Source organism: Puma concolor, chromosome E1 (assembly GCF_028749965.1).
Source record: "Puma concolor isolate L17-30 chromosome E1, mPumCon1.1.hap2, whole genome shotgun sequence".
Taxonomy (NCBI): Eukaryota; Metazoa; Chordata; class Mammalia; order Carnivora; family Felidae; genus Puma; species Puma concolor.
In genome coordinates, this window is record NC_141680.1 from 15,402,214 (window position 1) to 15,414,467 (window position 12,254).

Consider the following 12,254-nt stretch of genomic DNA (forward strand, 5'->3'; position numbering starts at 1 on the left):
ATCCAGGGACCATCGTGGCCCAACCTTAGCTGCAACGAGAAGGGTTCCTGTGGACCTCTCCTTCCGGGTCAGCACACTTGACTCCAGGCCAGGGCCAGTCTGTCTGAATCACAGCATTCCAGTTGAGCCCCCCTCACCCCCACCAGAGGCTTCTGCAGCTTTTTACTCATACAAACAAAAATAAATCTCACTACCGGCCTCTGAACTCCACAGCAGCTTGCTTCCCCCGTCTCCCCAAGCGTCCCATGGCTGTGAGTGGGGACTTGGCACTCTCCCCACCGACATCACTTTTTCACTCCCTGCGCATCCTGTGTCCTTCTCTCACCGTGCGACCCAGAGATCGGAATGGGACGTGACGGCCGGCACAGGCGCCGTGCACAGCTGCCAGGAATCTGACGGGTAAAATCTGGAAAAGTTAGGAGGGCAAATGCTAAACACACACACACACACACACACACACACACACACACAGCACCACTCAGAGAGGGCCGGAAACACAGACACCCGCAGAAGAGGGCCTGCAGACTCCCGGTCCCTCTTCCGTCTGCCATTCTTTTGAAAGGTACTGGGCCAGTCTCATGACCCAGGTATGACACCCCCCAGAGGCCCACAGGTACCCCAGGAGAAGGGGGAGCAGCTTCATTTAACCTCCTGAGACTCCGTGAGGGCATGTGGGGAACAGGAAGCAGTTGTGTGGTGACTCACTAGGCAGAGCCAGGTTAAGGGAAGTTGTCTGCGGGCGTCCCTGGGACCGGATGATGGCAGCACAGCTCCAACCACCCTCATACAGCTTGACCCCACCCCACCCCTGGGGAACCAACAAGGTTGCCACCTCCCTGAGAGCCCGCACGGCCTTTGTTCACCTTTCTGGCCCTGAGCCAGAGGTCTGAGAACTCAGACAGTTAGAGCTTCCCTGTACCCTGCTCCTAGGTGTTTCTTCCGTCCTGTCATCAGAACACACAAGCAGGCTGTTAGCCCTCGGCCTCCCTTGGTCACCTGGCTTAAAAAGGCCAGCTTTCTAAAGGTGGGATGGTTCAGGGTCTCAGGAGCTCATTATTGTTCACTCAGGGTGAGGAATGGCAGCCAGGTCCTCTTCTTTAGAGTCAGAGCAGAGCTGGCCTATCATTTCTGCAGGCAGGAAAACTAAGATGTGAAGAGTCTCGGTGGGGCGGTGGCAGAGATCTAGTGCTCAGGTCCCTGAGCCCCTGTCCTCTTCCCAGCCAGGTCTCTGTTCTGTTCCTTCTCCCCCAGAAACACAGAGATTTGGGGGCTTGTGATACCAGGAAGAATGTTCCTGGCAGTGGAAAAGCTGGATAGAGAACAGCAAGATCTGGGGAAATGAACAGCTGGAATGCCACCGCTCCCCATGAGGAGGAAGAGTAGAGCCCCTGTTCTTCTTCTTTCTTTAATTTTTTTTTTTTTTTTAACATTTATTCAGTTTTGAGAGAGCACAAGCGGGGTAGGGGCAGAGAGGGAGACACAGAATCCTAAGCAGGCCCCAGGGTCTGAGCTGTCAGCACAGAGCCCGATGTGGGCCTCAAACTCACAAACTGCGAGATCATGACCTGAGCCGAAGTAGAATACCCAACCAACTGAACCACCCAGGCGCCCCCATTAGAGTGCCTGTTCTTACAGAACACCCGTGCCGCTAAATAGTGGCCTATGTTAATTCGATATGAAGAAAAAATAAAATTTTAAAAAAATGCCACAAGGGGAGTTTAGTGGACTGGGTATCATCGTGCAATTGGTCACCCCACAGGGAGGGACTGCCACCCGAATCCCCCGAGAAGATGGCCGGCAGCGGGGGTGCTTTCCCCTGCTGAGGCGACAGCAGCAGGATGACTTCGTCAGACTGGGCCTCTCAGCTGCGTTTCTCATGCCTGCCTGTGGCCTGTGGCCTGTGCCTTCCACCAGCTGTGGTGGCAGTGGCAGCAACGACTTACTCATAGGAAGAGGTCCCCAGTAGGTCACAGAGAAGCCACCCCCAGCATTCAGAGGCATGCCCTTTCAGTTTTACTGTCGTTGCCAGTGAAACCTGAGCGCCTTCCTCCCTGACTGTTAGCGGCCGGGGCCAGCACTGTGGGACCCGTCTCGGTTGGCACGCACACCAGTCCCCCTGCTCTGAGCCTGTGTCTGTGTCCTTGCTGGTTGGCGTGTGGCAGAAGATCAGGAGAGGGCGGGACAGGGCCGGGACCTGCTGGCCTGGTCCCTGCCAGATTTGTGTCGGTGCCCTCCTGCTGTGCACCCAGGGAGCACACCGTCTGGGCAGATGCCAGCAAATCATTTTGCTTCTTGGCCATGGTCGCCACAAGAGGAAGCAGCACAATAGTGACCATGTTCTGTAGTGACAGACCCAGGGCCTATCTCAGAGGGCCGCTGCCACTCCGGGCTGTGTCAGACTTGAGAAAGTCAGGCTTTCACAGATGTGCGTGGAGCGTCCCTGAAAGATGTGAACGTCCATCAGACAGACAAGCCTCCAGGCCATGTGGTCTTCGAGGGGTGGTGCCCAGACCACTGGTGCTGAGTGAGTTGGTTTTTTAGCGGCGCACAGGAGATGCTTTGGCTTTTTATTGTGCAAGTATAGCTTGCACTAGTAAGCTTAAGAAGAGGCTAAGCCAAAAATAGTTGCCTTAAAGTCAGTTTCATGAAAAAACACCAAGTAAATAATCATACAGGTTGTGCAGAGCAGCGGCAAAGGAGCACAGGTAGAACACAGGACTGATGTTGAGGAAACACTGCTGCTGGGCGGGGGGGCGGCTGATCTCATCAGCCTGGGTGTTGCTCTCTGTGAGCATGTGAGTTGGGTCCAAATCCATCACACCGTATGGACTCCTGCTGCTGTGGGCATTAATAATTCGTTGTCAGCATCACTGTTTTTATATTGCCTTTGAGCATAACCTTTGTTTTCTGGCCATCCAATGAAGTAAACTGAAATAACAAATGCACTCTATATACAGTGTTCACGCTGAGCAGTACCCCTCTATATGCTGCCTAGGTAATGTGTGTGAAACCACTTTCCTATCCAGGGAAGCTGACTCCCCCTTGGTGATTTTTAGCCCAGGGTCTGTCTTTCAGAAACCTGTAACTTTTAATACCATCGGGGCTTTCTCTGGCCGAGGCAGGGTTTTAGTCACACGCTGTTCCTCAGGCCATCTAGTCTGTGTTGATTGTTATTCCAGTACTTTGCCCAGTCCTTGGGCCCGTCCCTCAGGCCTGACAGGGACTGGCTGTCCCTCTGGAGCGGGGAGAGTTTCAGGAGGCAGGATGCTGACACACTGTGTAGTCAGGGCCCTGGCTCGTCCACCCACTTGCCTACTCACTCTGGCTCACTCACCGTTCTGTGTCCCTGTAGGCTGTCCTGGAGGACCAGAGTCAGATGAGGCAGATGGAGCTCGAGATCAGACCCTTGTTCCTTGTACCAGACACCAACGGCTTCATTGACCACCTGGCCAGTCTGGCACGGCTGCTGGAGAGCAGGAAGTACATCCTGGTGGTGCCCCTCATCGGTGAGTCAGGCCTGAGCAACCCTGCACGTGCGCAGCAGGCCCCTCTACACACATGCCCCACGGCCCAGGGGGCTACACAGGCAAGGGAGCCCCGCGGCGTGCGTATGACAGGATTTGCAGGGAAGTAGGGTGTGCGTGGGGCAAGGAAAATTGTTTAATAATCAGAGCAGTTCAAATTATTATGGCTGATCCATGGCTTAAACTGCTTGAGCAAATGGACTCCTGTGTCCCAGCAACCAGAGGCTGCATGAGCCCAGCCCTTGTTTTTATCCTTATAAAGCTTGCAGTAAAACAGCAAAGCTGGTTCCCGTTATTGGTAAACACTCAGCCCTGGCAGATAACGGCAGTGCTGCTGGGTGGTCTGGCAGGGAGGCTGGGAGGATTTTGAAGTGGTTAGATGCCTTTGGTCTGATTGTCTTGTAGCTTTTCATGATCATTCTGTTGGTTCGAGGTAGCATTCTTCTGGCCGGTGTCACCCTAAGGCCAGGCTGATGGAAACCCTCCAGAGCAAGCCCTTGGCTCATGCCTGTGGATTCCTGCCACTTGGGCCCTTACCGCTGTCTGGTCACTGGTGCTGGTGCAGGGTCAGCATCTCAGGACCCAGCTAGCTTGCTTCCACCCTCAGGCCAGAAGAGCCCAGCTGGGCTGTCTCCAAGGGACTGTCTAGGCACTGTCTTAGTTCTTGGAGCTCTATGGTGGGTCAGCCTGAGGATGGGCTGTGGGCTCTGGGCGCCTGGTATCCCTAATAGAGCTCATATAGCTTATGGCCATCCTGTGGAGGGAGAGGGCCTGGAAGGTGACTGGCTTTTCAGTGTCCCCTTCTCAGCAGCTGCTGGGAGCCAGTTCGGGATCCTTGTCCTCTGGAAAAGCTGCCAGACTGGCAGTCTGCCTGCCAAGCCACCTCTGACATCCATGCCAAGATGTTCCATTGGGCCTCCCCTCCTAGTCCCAAGTGTCTTAGTGCCAGATGAGGGTGGAAACAAAGGGCAGGAAACATCCGCCCCTGCAGAGGCTATAGAACCCTGGGGGGTTGTGGGAAACACGTTAGCACCACCTGAGAATGTTGGCACTGAAGCAGCCCTCGTCCCGCCTCCACCCTCCCTGTCTTCCTTCCCCCTCCCCATGTGGCCTGGCCAGAACCTCTAAAACCCAGGCCTTTAGACCTAAGGGAAGGCTTTCTGTTCTTCAAAAGTAGAGCAGCAAGACCATCAAGTTTTTCCAGCTTTCCCTCTTTCCTCACAGCGTCCTGGGGTGGGGCGGCTATCAGGATAACATGTCTTCGTGCTTTCCTATCCAGGAGAGTTTTAGGGGGAAGAAAGTGAGTAAGTGGTCATTTGTTTTGCTAATGGTCAGGAAATGGTATAAACTGACAGAGGTTGACATCTCAGGAGCCCCCCTAAGACTTGGAAGGAGACTCAGACACCATCCGAGGCTAGCAGGGGTTTTGGTCACCAGCACCATCTGTGCCCCTACGGTGTGCTCAGGCTCCTTGTCCCTGAGGGATCTCACGGAAGGCAGAGCTTCAAGACCTTGGCCTTGAGGAGCTTGTGGTTCAGTAGGGAAAGCCAGATATGGTAGGGAGGGAGCAAATATATGAGAAAACCCATAGGAGAGGGACACATGTAGAATAAATTGATGGCCCCCGTTGTTGCTGGGAAATGACAGCGCCACTACAGCAGTGAGGGCCAGCCTCTTTGAACCTTCTTCAGCTGGGCAGGGCCCTCGAATCTCAGGAGCTGTAAAGAGCACTCCTGTTCAGTGAGGCTCCCTCAGTGGATTCCCGCCCCGTGTCCAGAGCACAAAGGGTTAAGCAGACAGCTTTCCCTGCTTGTTTCTTGTGCTCTTTAACCTGCTCCTGCTCCTTAGGCCTGACCCTAGCATCAAGAAGCCCCGCCTGGTGCAGAAGCACAAACAAGCTTCCCCTTTGAAGCCTGTTTAGTTTGGAAGCAGGAAAGGAGATTTTGGGATGGAATACCAGTTTTTCGTGTTTGATGTTCTGTTTGCCGTACCATACACCCGTCCACCACCACTTCCCAGCCTCAACCATACATTGTGTGGACATGTAGCAGCCTCAAGTTGCTGAAAGCGTGGGCATTGTGTGTGTGTGTGTGTGTGTGTGTGTGTGTGTGTGTGCATTCCCACATGGGCCCTTTCCAGAAAGTGTCTCTGAATACCCAGACAGTGAGTGCCAGGCTCACCATGGAACAGCATGCTCATGCCGACTCCCCGAGCCATGAATCATTGCACTGAGGAGAGGCCTCAGACCCCAAACTCTCCCGGAGCCCCCAAGGAGTGCATATTTCCCACTTGACCTCAGGCTTTTGGCTGGAATTTTGGAAAGAATCTTCACCAGAAAATGAAGCCGTGTCCCAGACACATAGGCAGGCAGACACATACACACACACACACATACACACACACAAACACGTGCAGTATCAGCAGAGTGTCTGTGCCAAGGGCATGGTTTGAGGGAATACCACGGCCCCTGCAAGTAAGGCCGTGACTGTTGCTTCCCACTTGGTGACCTGCCTGCACTGTGCCAGGGGATAGTGTGTAGAACTCTGCCCCTTGTGAACTTCTGTGGTTGGGGGTCCAGGTTGATGAGGGGGCTGCCTCTTGTCTTGTAGCAGCTACCCTTGCCTCTCTTGAGAAACTCTTTCAATTTGATCCTATAACTAAGGAATGTGATGGAGGGGCCAGGTTTCTTCTTCTGAATACAGCAGCTCCAGAAAATCCGTGTAAGTTCCTTCTTGGAGGAGGGCGGGGCCCGGGGGAAGGCACAGAAAGATAGAACTCTGTGTAAAGTCTGGGACACTTCTTGCCTCCCAAGTTCTCCTAAGCATCATTGGAAGACTCCTTTGGGCAAGATGGATTCTGTGGTCTGGGAAGGGGCTGGCTGGGAGTGAGCCTAGGGAGCTGATAAACTTGTGGAACTATGTCTCATCAGTGATCAATGAGCTGGATGGCCTGGCCAAGGGGCAGGAGACAGACCACCGGGCTGGGGGCTATGCCCGTGTGGTGCAGGAAAAGGCCCGGAAGTCCATCGAGTTCCTCGAGCGGCGATTTGAGAGTCGGGACTCTTGTCTGCGGGCCCTGACCAGCCGTGGCAATGAACTGGAATCCATCGCCTTCCGCAGCGAGGACATTACTGGCCAACTGGTAAGACCTGTGGCAGAAAGGGAGAGCCCACAGTCTACCTCAGAACAGGGTCTCCGGGAAGTCAGGCAGCTCAGGCAGCCTAGGCAGCTGAGGGGGGCAGCCACCATTGAGGCCCAGGAGGGGCAGTTCTGTGTCCCCTAGATCACTCTTGGCACAGTTGGACCCAACCAAGCAGGGCCTGACGTGTATGGGAGGGACTCCGGGATGTGATCCTCCCCAGGAACCCCAGAGGCAAAAAGTATACCTGTGCCGCCTCCGAATGGCGCCCCCTCCTGCCCAATGGCCCTTCTCACACTTTCTTCCTCCAGGGTAACAACGATGACCTGATCCTCTCCTGCTGCCTCCACTACTGCAAAGACAAGGCTAAGGACTTCATGCCCACCAACAAAGGTACAGCTTTGCCTCTGCCTCGGGATCATCCACCCCCATGCCCTACCATCCTCAGCCCTAGGAAAGGGTTCCTCCACCACCAACTCTGGCCTGGGAAGTTTGATAAATCAGAGGTCAGGTTTGATGCAAGCCTGAGGCCAGACTCTGGAAATCCAACTTCCCTGTCACAGCTTCCCCCACTCCCCGGTGGACCCTGAGCCAACTAGGGGTGGACCTAGCCCAGGAAGCAAGGCTCTAGGCAGGGAGCTTTCCCACTCGGCATGGATCCATTTCCTTTCTTGGGTCCTCAGTGAGTTCTCTGACAGCAAGAATGTCTTTATGATTCAGTGTAGCTTATTCTGGCCATGGTCTCCTGAGCCCAGCCCTCTGCAGCTCTGAGAGGACAGTCCCCAGTGGTCCCTGGGGCCCAGCTCCCTTTTCTTGGCCGTGTTCACACTCTCAGTTCATCCCTGAATGTTTGCCCTCTGTCAGGCCGGTGACGGAGGTACTTCCCTAGTGAGTAGTGGGCCTTCTCTTCCTGTCTCGGTGTCATATGCCATCACACTTTGGGGGCAGGTGACAGCTTGAGGACTGAGCCCTCAGCCCAATTTTCAAGACCTCTTTGGTGACTGGAGTCCTGTCTTTGGCCCAAAGACCCACCTTGGGATGCTTTTCCAGGGGCTTGAGCACCTCATTCTCAACCCAGAATGCTTTCCTGCATGGCCCCTCGGAGTCAGCAAGGCTCAGGTGTTTTCTGCTCCTGGCTTCCAGGGGTCTGATGTTTCCTCCTAGGATGTCCTAGCTCCATGTCGTCTACAGACTTGGTCATTCTTACCACTTGGTCTCTGTCTATGTATAGGTAACTACATCCTGTCCTTTTCCTTTAGCCGTTGTTGCTCATCTCCCTTCCCTGCTCAGTTTCCTACCCTGGCTTCCAGACTAGTCAGGGCACTGTCTTCTCCCCTGCTGCCCCTACCCGAGTCTCTGCACCAGGGGCTGGTAATGAACCCACAGGTGCTGTTCAGAGGGGTCCTGCCATGTGGCTTGTACATTCTGGCCCTCAGAGCCAGACCTGGAGCAGTGAAGTGATAAAAAGGAGTCCTGGCTGAACCAAACGGGGGAGCTTGTGTTCTGCTCCCAGGCAGCTTCCTAGAGGGGCACCTTCTGAGAGAGAGGTAGGCAGGACTGCAGGCCTTGTTGGGAAGTGTAGTTCAGATACTGCTGCGGCCCCACCCAGCCTCAGAGCTGTTTCTTTCTCAGCAGAGACAAATTTTGGCTTTCACCCTACTAGTCTCTCCACCCCCCACACACACTTCACCCTAAACAGCCTACAGGAACCCATTGCCATCCTGGGGACCGCCCCTATCAGAATTACATCAGCAACGGCTAGTGTAATCAAACCCCATTTGTCAGTGTGAATTCTTAGCAGATTAACTTGTCAGATTCACAGAGAAACCGTCACTAAATGTTTATGTGTAAACGATGTTGAATTTTAAAATCATGTGGATTATGGCGGATGGGGCCTGACAAGATGACAGTCTCTGGTTTCTAACAAAGTGAAGTTACCAGTGTCAAAACAGAGGATGTTTATTGTTAAAAATGTCTGAAAGTATCCACAGAAACCCCTGCAGACCCCTGCCGGCAACGCAGGGCCTTAGTCAACTGACCTAAGGTCTGGGACTCTCTTGGTCCGAGCCCCAGGGCAGGAGCGGTGGGGCTGCCTTGAGCAGCCAGCTGGGAACCCCACATTAGCACAGGCCAGCACCACCACGCCAGAGGGCCCAGGCCCAGGCAGTTGAGCTCCAGCTCCAGGCCTCCTCTCTGCTCAGGCGGCCATCCTCTCCCCATCTGCCCACCGCAGCCCCTCACCTCCCACCCCTCCTCCTTCCACCTCTCCCCTCTGCTCCCCACCCCTCCTCCTTCCACCTCTCCCCTCTGCTCACCAGCGTCCTCAGCCTCTCCCTCCCTCTTCCCCCAAACTCCTCCCAGGCTGACGGCCAGTTCTCAGCCTCCCTGCCTGGAGCTGGCAAGCCTGAAACCGTTCAGGTCTGACCTGGACATTTGCGATTGCCCAGCCCCGCCAGCCCCCCGCAGTCAGCAAGCCCCGCAGGACATTTCCTGTGCCTCACTGTCTGCCGGACCTCCGTCAGGAAATACCCAGCCTGGGACTGAGGGGTGGGCCTGCCACCAAGCGGCCTGCCCAGGGGTGGGGATGTCACTTGTGTGGGTACTTGGCCCTGGTTGAATCTCCCCAGTACATTAAGAGGTTAGGAAATTAGGGGAAGAGAGGTAGTGGAAGACATCTTGCTAAGAGGTCATCTAAAAAGAACAAAGGCTGCCTGTGCTGATATAGAAAGAGCTTTAAAATATGTAAAATTTGAATAAAGTAAATATGGCTAGTATGATTATAATGTAGGAAAAAAGCTTATGTAACAAGTATACGTACTCACATGTGCATAAAGAAATCCGAAAGCACGCACAGATCGAGCCCTCGGGAGCAAGACAGAGACACATGAAGGGAGACAGCTGGATGGATGACTGTGACTTTTCCTTTCCTTTGTTGTCCTCTTCTCTACTGTTCAAGGTTCTCACCATTTACGTGGATTACTTTCATGTAATGGAGGAAATCATTGGACTCTAGTTCAGGGCCACCTTGGCCGCGGCTCTGCCAGGGACCCTGGCCCTCCTTTCCTTAGAGCTCTCCTAAACTAACCCCTCTTCTCACATCTGGGAGCCTGGATACACTGTGGATTCCATCTTGAGCTTTCTACCTCTTAATACGTAAAGCATTGGCCCGCTAGCCTCGGAGGGAGAGGATGTGCAAAAAGAGAGTAGTAATTGTGAGTCCAGGACCAGCCATACAGTCAGAAGGAGTAGAAGGAAAGGGGCTCCTTCTACCCCTTCAGTTCAGCATCCTGGGAGAAGGGTCTGTGGAGACCAGTGGCTCAGGCAGATCTCTAGGCAGGAGGCAACACAGCCCTGTGCTGGAGGCGGGGGTCTGAAGCACAAGGCCAGCGCTGGCCCAGCATGGTCCTCTCTAAGCCGATAGGGGAGGGGTACCCTCAGCCGATTGCGTGAGGGAAAGACTTACAGAAGGGCCAGGAAATGACCGTCCCTGACCCCTACGGGACCACATCCCCCCGCCCCCCACCCCAACCTCCAGAGAGAGGAGAGGCAGCCTGTGCCTCTGCCTCCTGCCCTCATTGAAGTCCTTCTGCTCTCTCCTGCCTACAGAGGAGCCAATCCGGCTACTGCGGGAGGTGGTGCTGTTGACGGATGACCGCAACCTGCGTGTGAAGGCACTGACGAGGAATGTGCCTGTGCGGGACATCCCGGCCTTCCTCACGTGGGCCCAGGTGGGCTGAGAGGGCCGCATCGGGGTCTCCCCCCGGAACCATTCCTGAGAGGCCACCAGGCGCCCAGTGTAGCAACGAAGATGCCCACGTGCCTGAGCCACCAATCCACCCAGACAATAAACCATCCTCTTCCAACCCACGCCGTGGCCGTGCTGTGGGGGAGCTGCTCCTCACAGAGCCCCTCCTGAGGGTCAGGCGGAAGCTGCTGGGACCCTCCTGGGCTGCCAAGATTTAGCAGGGAGGTGGCTGGCTGCAGTGACAGCAGGTGGGTGAGCCAGATAGGCCACCCATGGTCTCAGCCTTTCTCCCTCCCCCTGTCTAGTTCAAGGGCTGGGGGAAGGCCTTCTCAGCACAGGGACTCAGACACTTTCTCAGCTGGAGATAGGGTAGGGGTTGCATTTCCATCAGGTGCAGGCGAAATGATGGGTCCCTTCAATCTTCAGAACCCCTGTCCTGAATGTGTCCCACGAGGCTTTGGTCATGCCATGAAGAGAGTGCCCAGGGTGTGTGTCTCTCTCGGAGGCCTGGATTCCCCTAGGGACCCAGGTTGGGTTCTGGACACTAGATCCCAAACAGCAGCCCTAGGCCCCACCTTTCCTACCCCCTACCCCCAAACACACATCCATCCTGCTGCTCTTCCTGTCCTTATCCATCGGAGTCCGTTACACTTTGCCACTCGTTTCCCCTTGGATGGTCATGGGTCTAGAGGGAGGGGACATATGGTCTCAGGCTCATGCTTCCTGGGTGGCCTTTGCCTGCTCCTCTCCCTCATTGGCCTTCCTTTTGTTCTAGTTCCCATTTCATGAAGTTTCTTCAGACTTTTCTCAGTCCCTCCCCCCCTCCTCTCTCTCTCTCTCTCTCTCTCTCTCTCTCTCTCTCTCTCTCTCTCTTTCCCCCTCTCTCTCCTGAATCCTCCCCTTGCCCCCCTTCCCTTTCTGGTGATGCCTCTCACCTCCCTGATCCCCTCAAGTTCTTCACCTCAGGTCCTTGCCATGGGGGTTCCCACTCTGAATCTTCCTCCTCTGGTACCTCCTCTGATACCTCTTCCTTCTCTGTGGCAGGACCCTAATAAAGTGTTCCTGCCCAAACCTTTCTCAGGCCCCTGTGCTCTGAGAAACTTCCAGGCTCCTGCAGCACCACGTGAGGGTAGGATGGGCCAGTGCCTGAGAGGGGCATTGCCAAGCCTGGAGTTTTCACCCTTTCTAGCTTTGCCCTAGAAGAACTTGACACAGGGGCCTTTTGGCCTTTGAGGTTTTTGTTGCCTCTTAAGCTGGCACCTGTGTCCAAAGCCTCACTCGAGAGGCTTCCTACTGGGAATGGGTTCTCCCAAGCCAGGGACAGGGATGAGAGGAACTTGGAGGAAGACAGGGCCTTGAGGAGGAGCCAGGAGTAAATTTTGATGGGACCAGAGGGGGAATCCCCCAAAGCTCCCTGTCTGGACTGTACAGCCTGGCCAGAGGATGGGAATGAAGCTGTACCCTCCCTGAGGCCCCAAGATTATACCTGAATAAGGGGGTACTATGCAGGAGAGCCACCAGTGGTTCAGGGGGATGAGTGCCCCAGAGCCTCAGAAGACGGACTCTTTGGGGTACAGGGTCCCAGCCTCTCCTTTGAGATCCTCTCCCCTGGATGAAGGCCAATGACTGGGTGGGTGGGAGACCTGTCTCTCCTTTCTGCCCCATTTGCAGCACTGGTTTTGTTTCCCTTAATAAATTTTTAGTTATGAACATGCCTGACCTCTTGCCCATCTGTCTCTGGGATCGGGGAGGGAAGAAGGCGCAAGTTTCTCTCTGCACCTGTATGAGGGGTGTGTCTGGCCCCTCCACCCACCCAGGTCCTTATGCAGGGCAGAAGAGAGGAGCCG

General features: G+C 54.9%; 1 protein-coding gene across 3 annotated transcripts in view; it reads left to right on the forward strand.

The window, feature by feature from the left end:
- The window catches only part of SMG6 (SMG6 nonsense mediated mRNA decay factor), a 230,829-nt gene extending 218,710 nt beyond the window's left edge, over positions 1-12,119 (forward strand). For all 3 annotated transcript variants that reach the window (XM_025916024.2, XM_086686330.1, XM_086686331.1), the window contains exons 16-19: positions 3,353-3,506; positions 6,454-6,665; positions 6,974-7,055; positions 10,269-12,119. In XM_025916024.2, coding sequence (XP_025771809.1) covers positions 3,353-3,506; positions 6,454-6,665; positions 6,974-7,055; positions 10,269-10,399 — 579 coding nt within the window. In that variant the 3' untranslated portion in view covers positions 10,400-12,119. The remainder of the gene's footprint in view (positions 1-3,352; positions 3,507-6,453; positions 6,666-6,973; positions 7,056-10,268) is intronic.
- Positions 12,120-12,254: the final 135 nt, after the last annotated feature.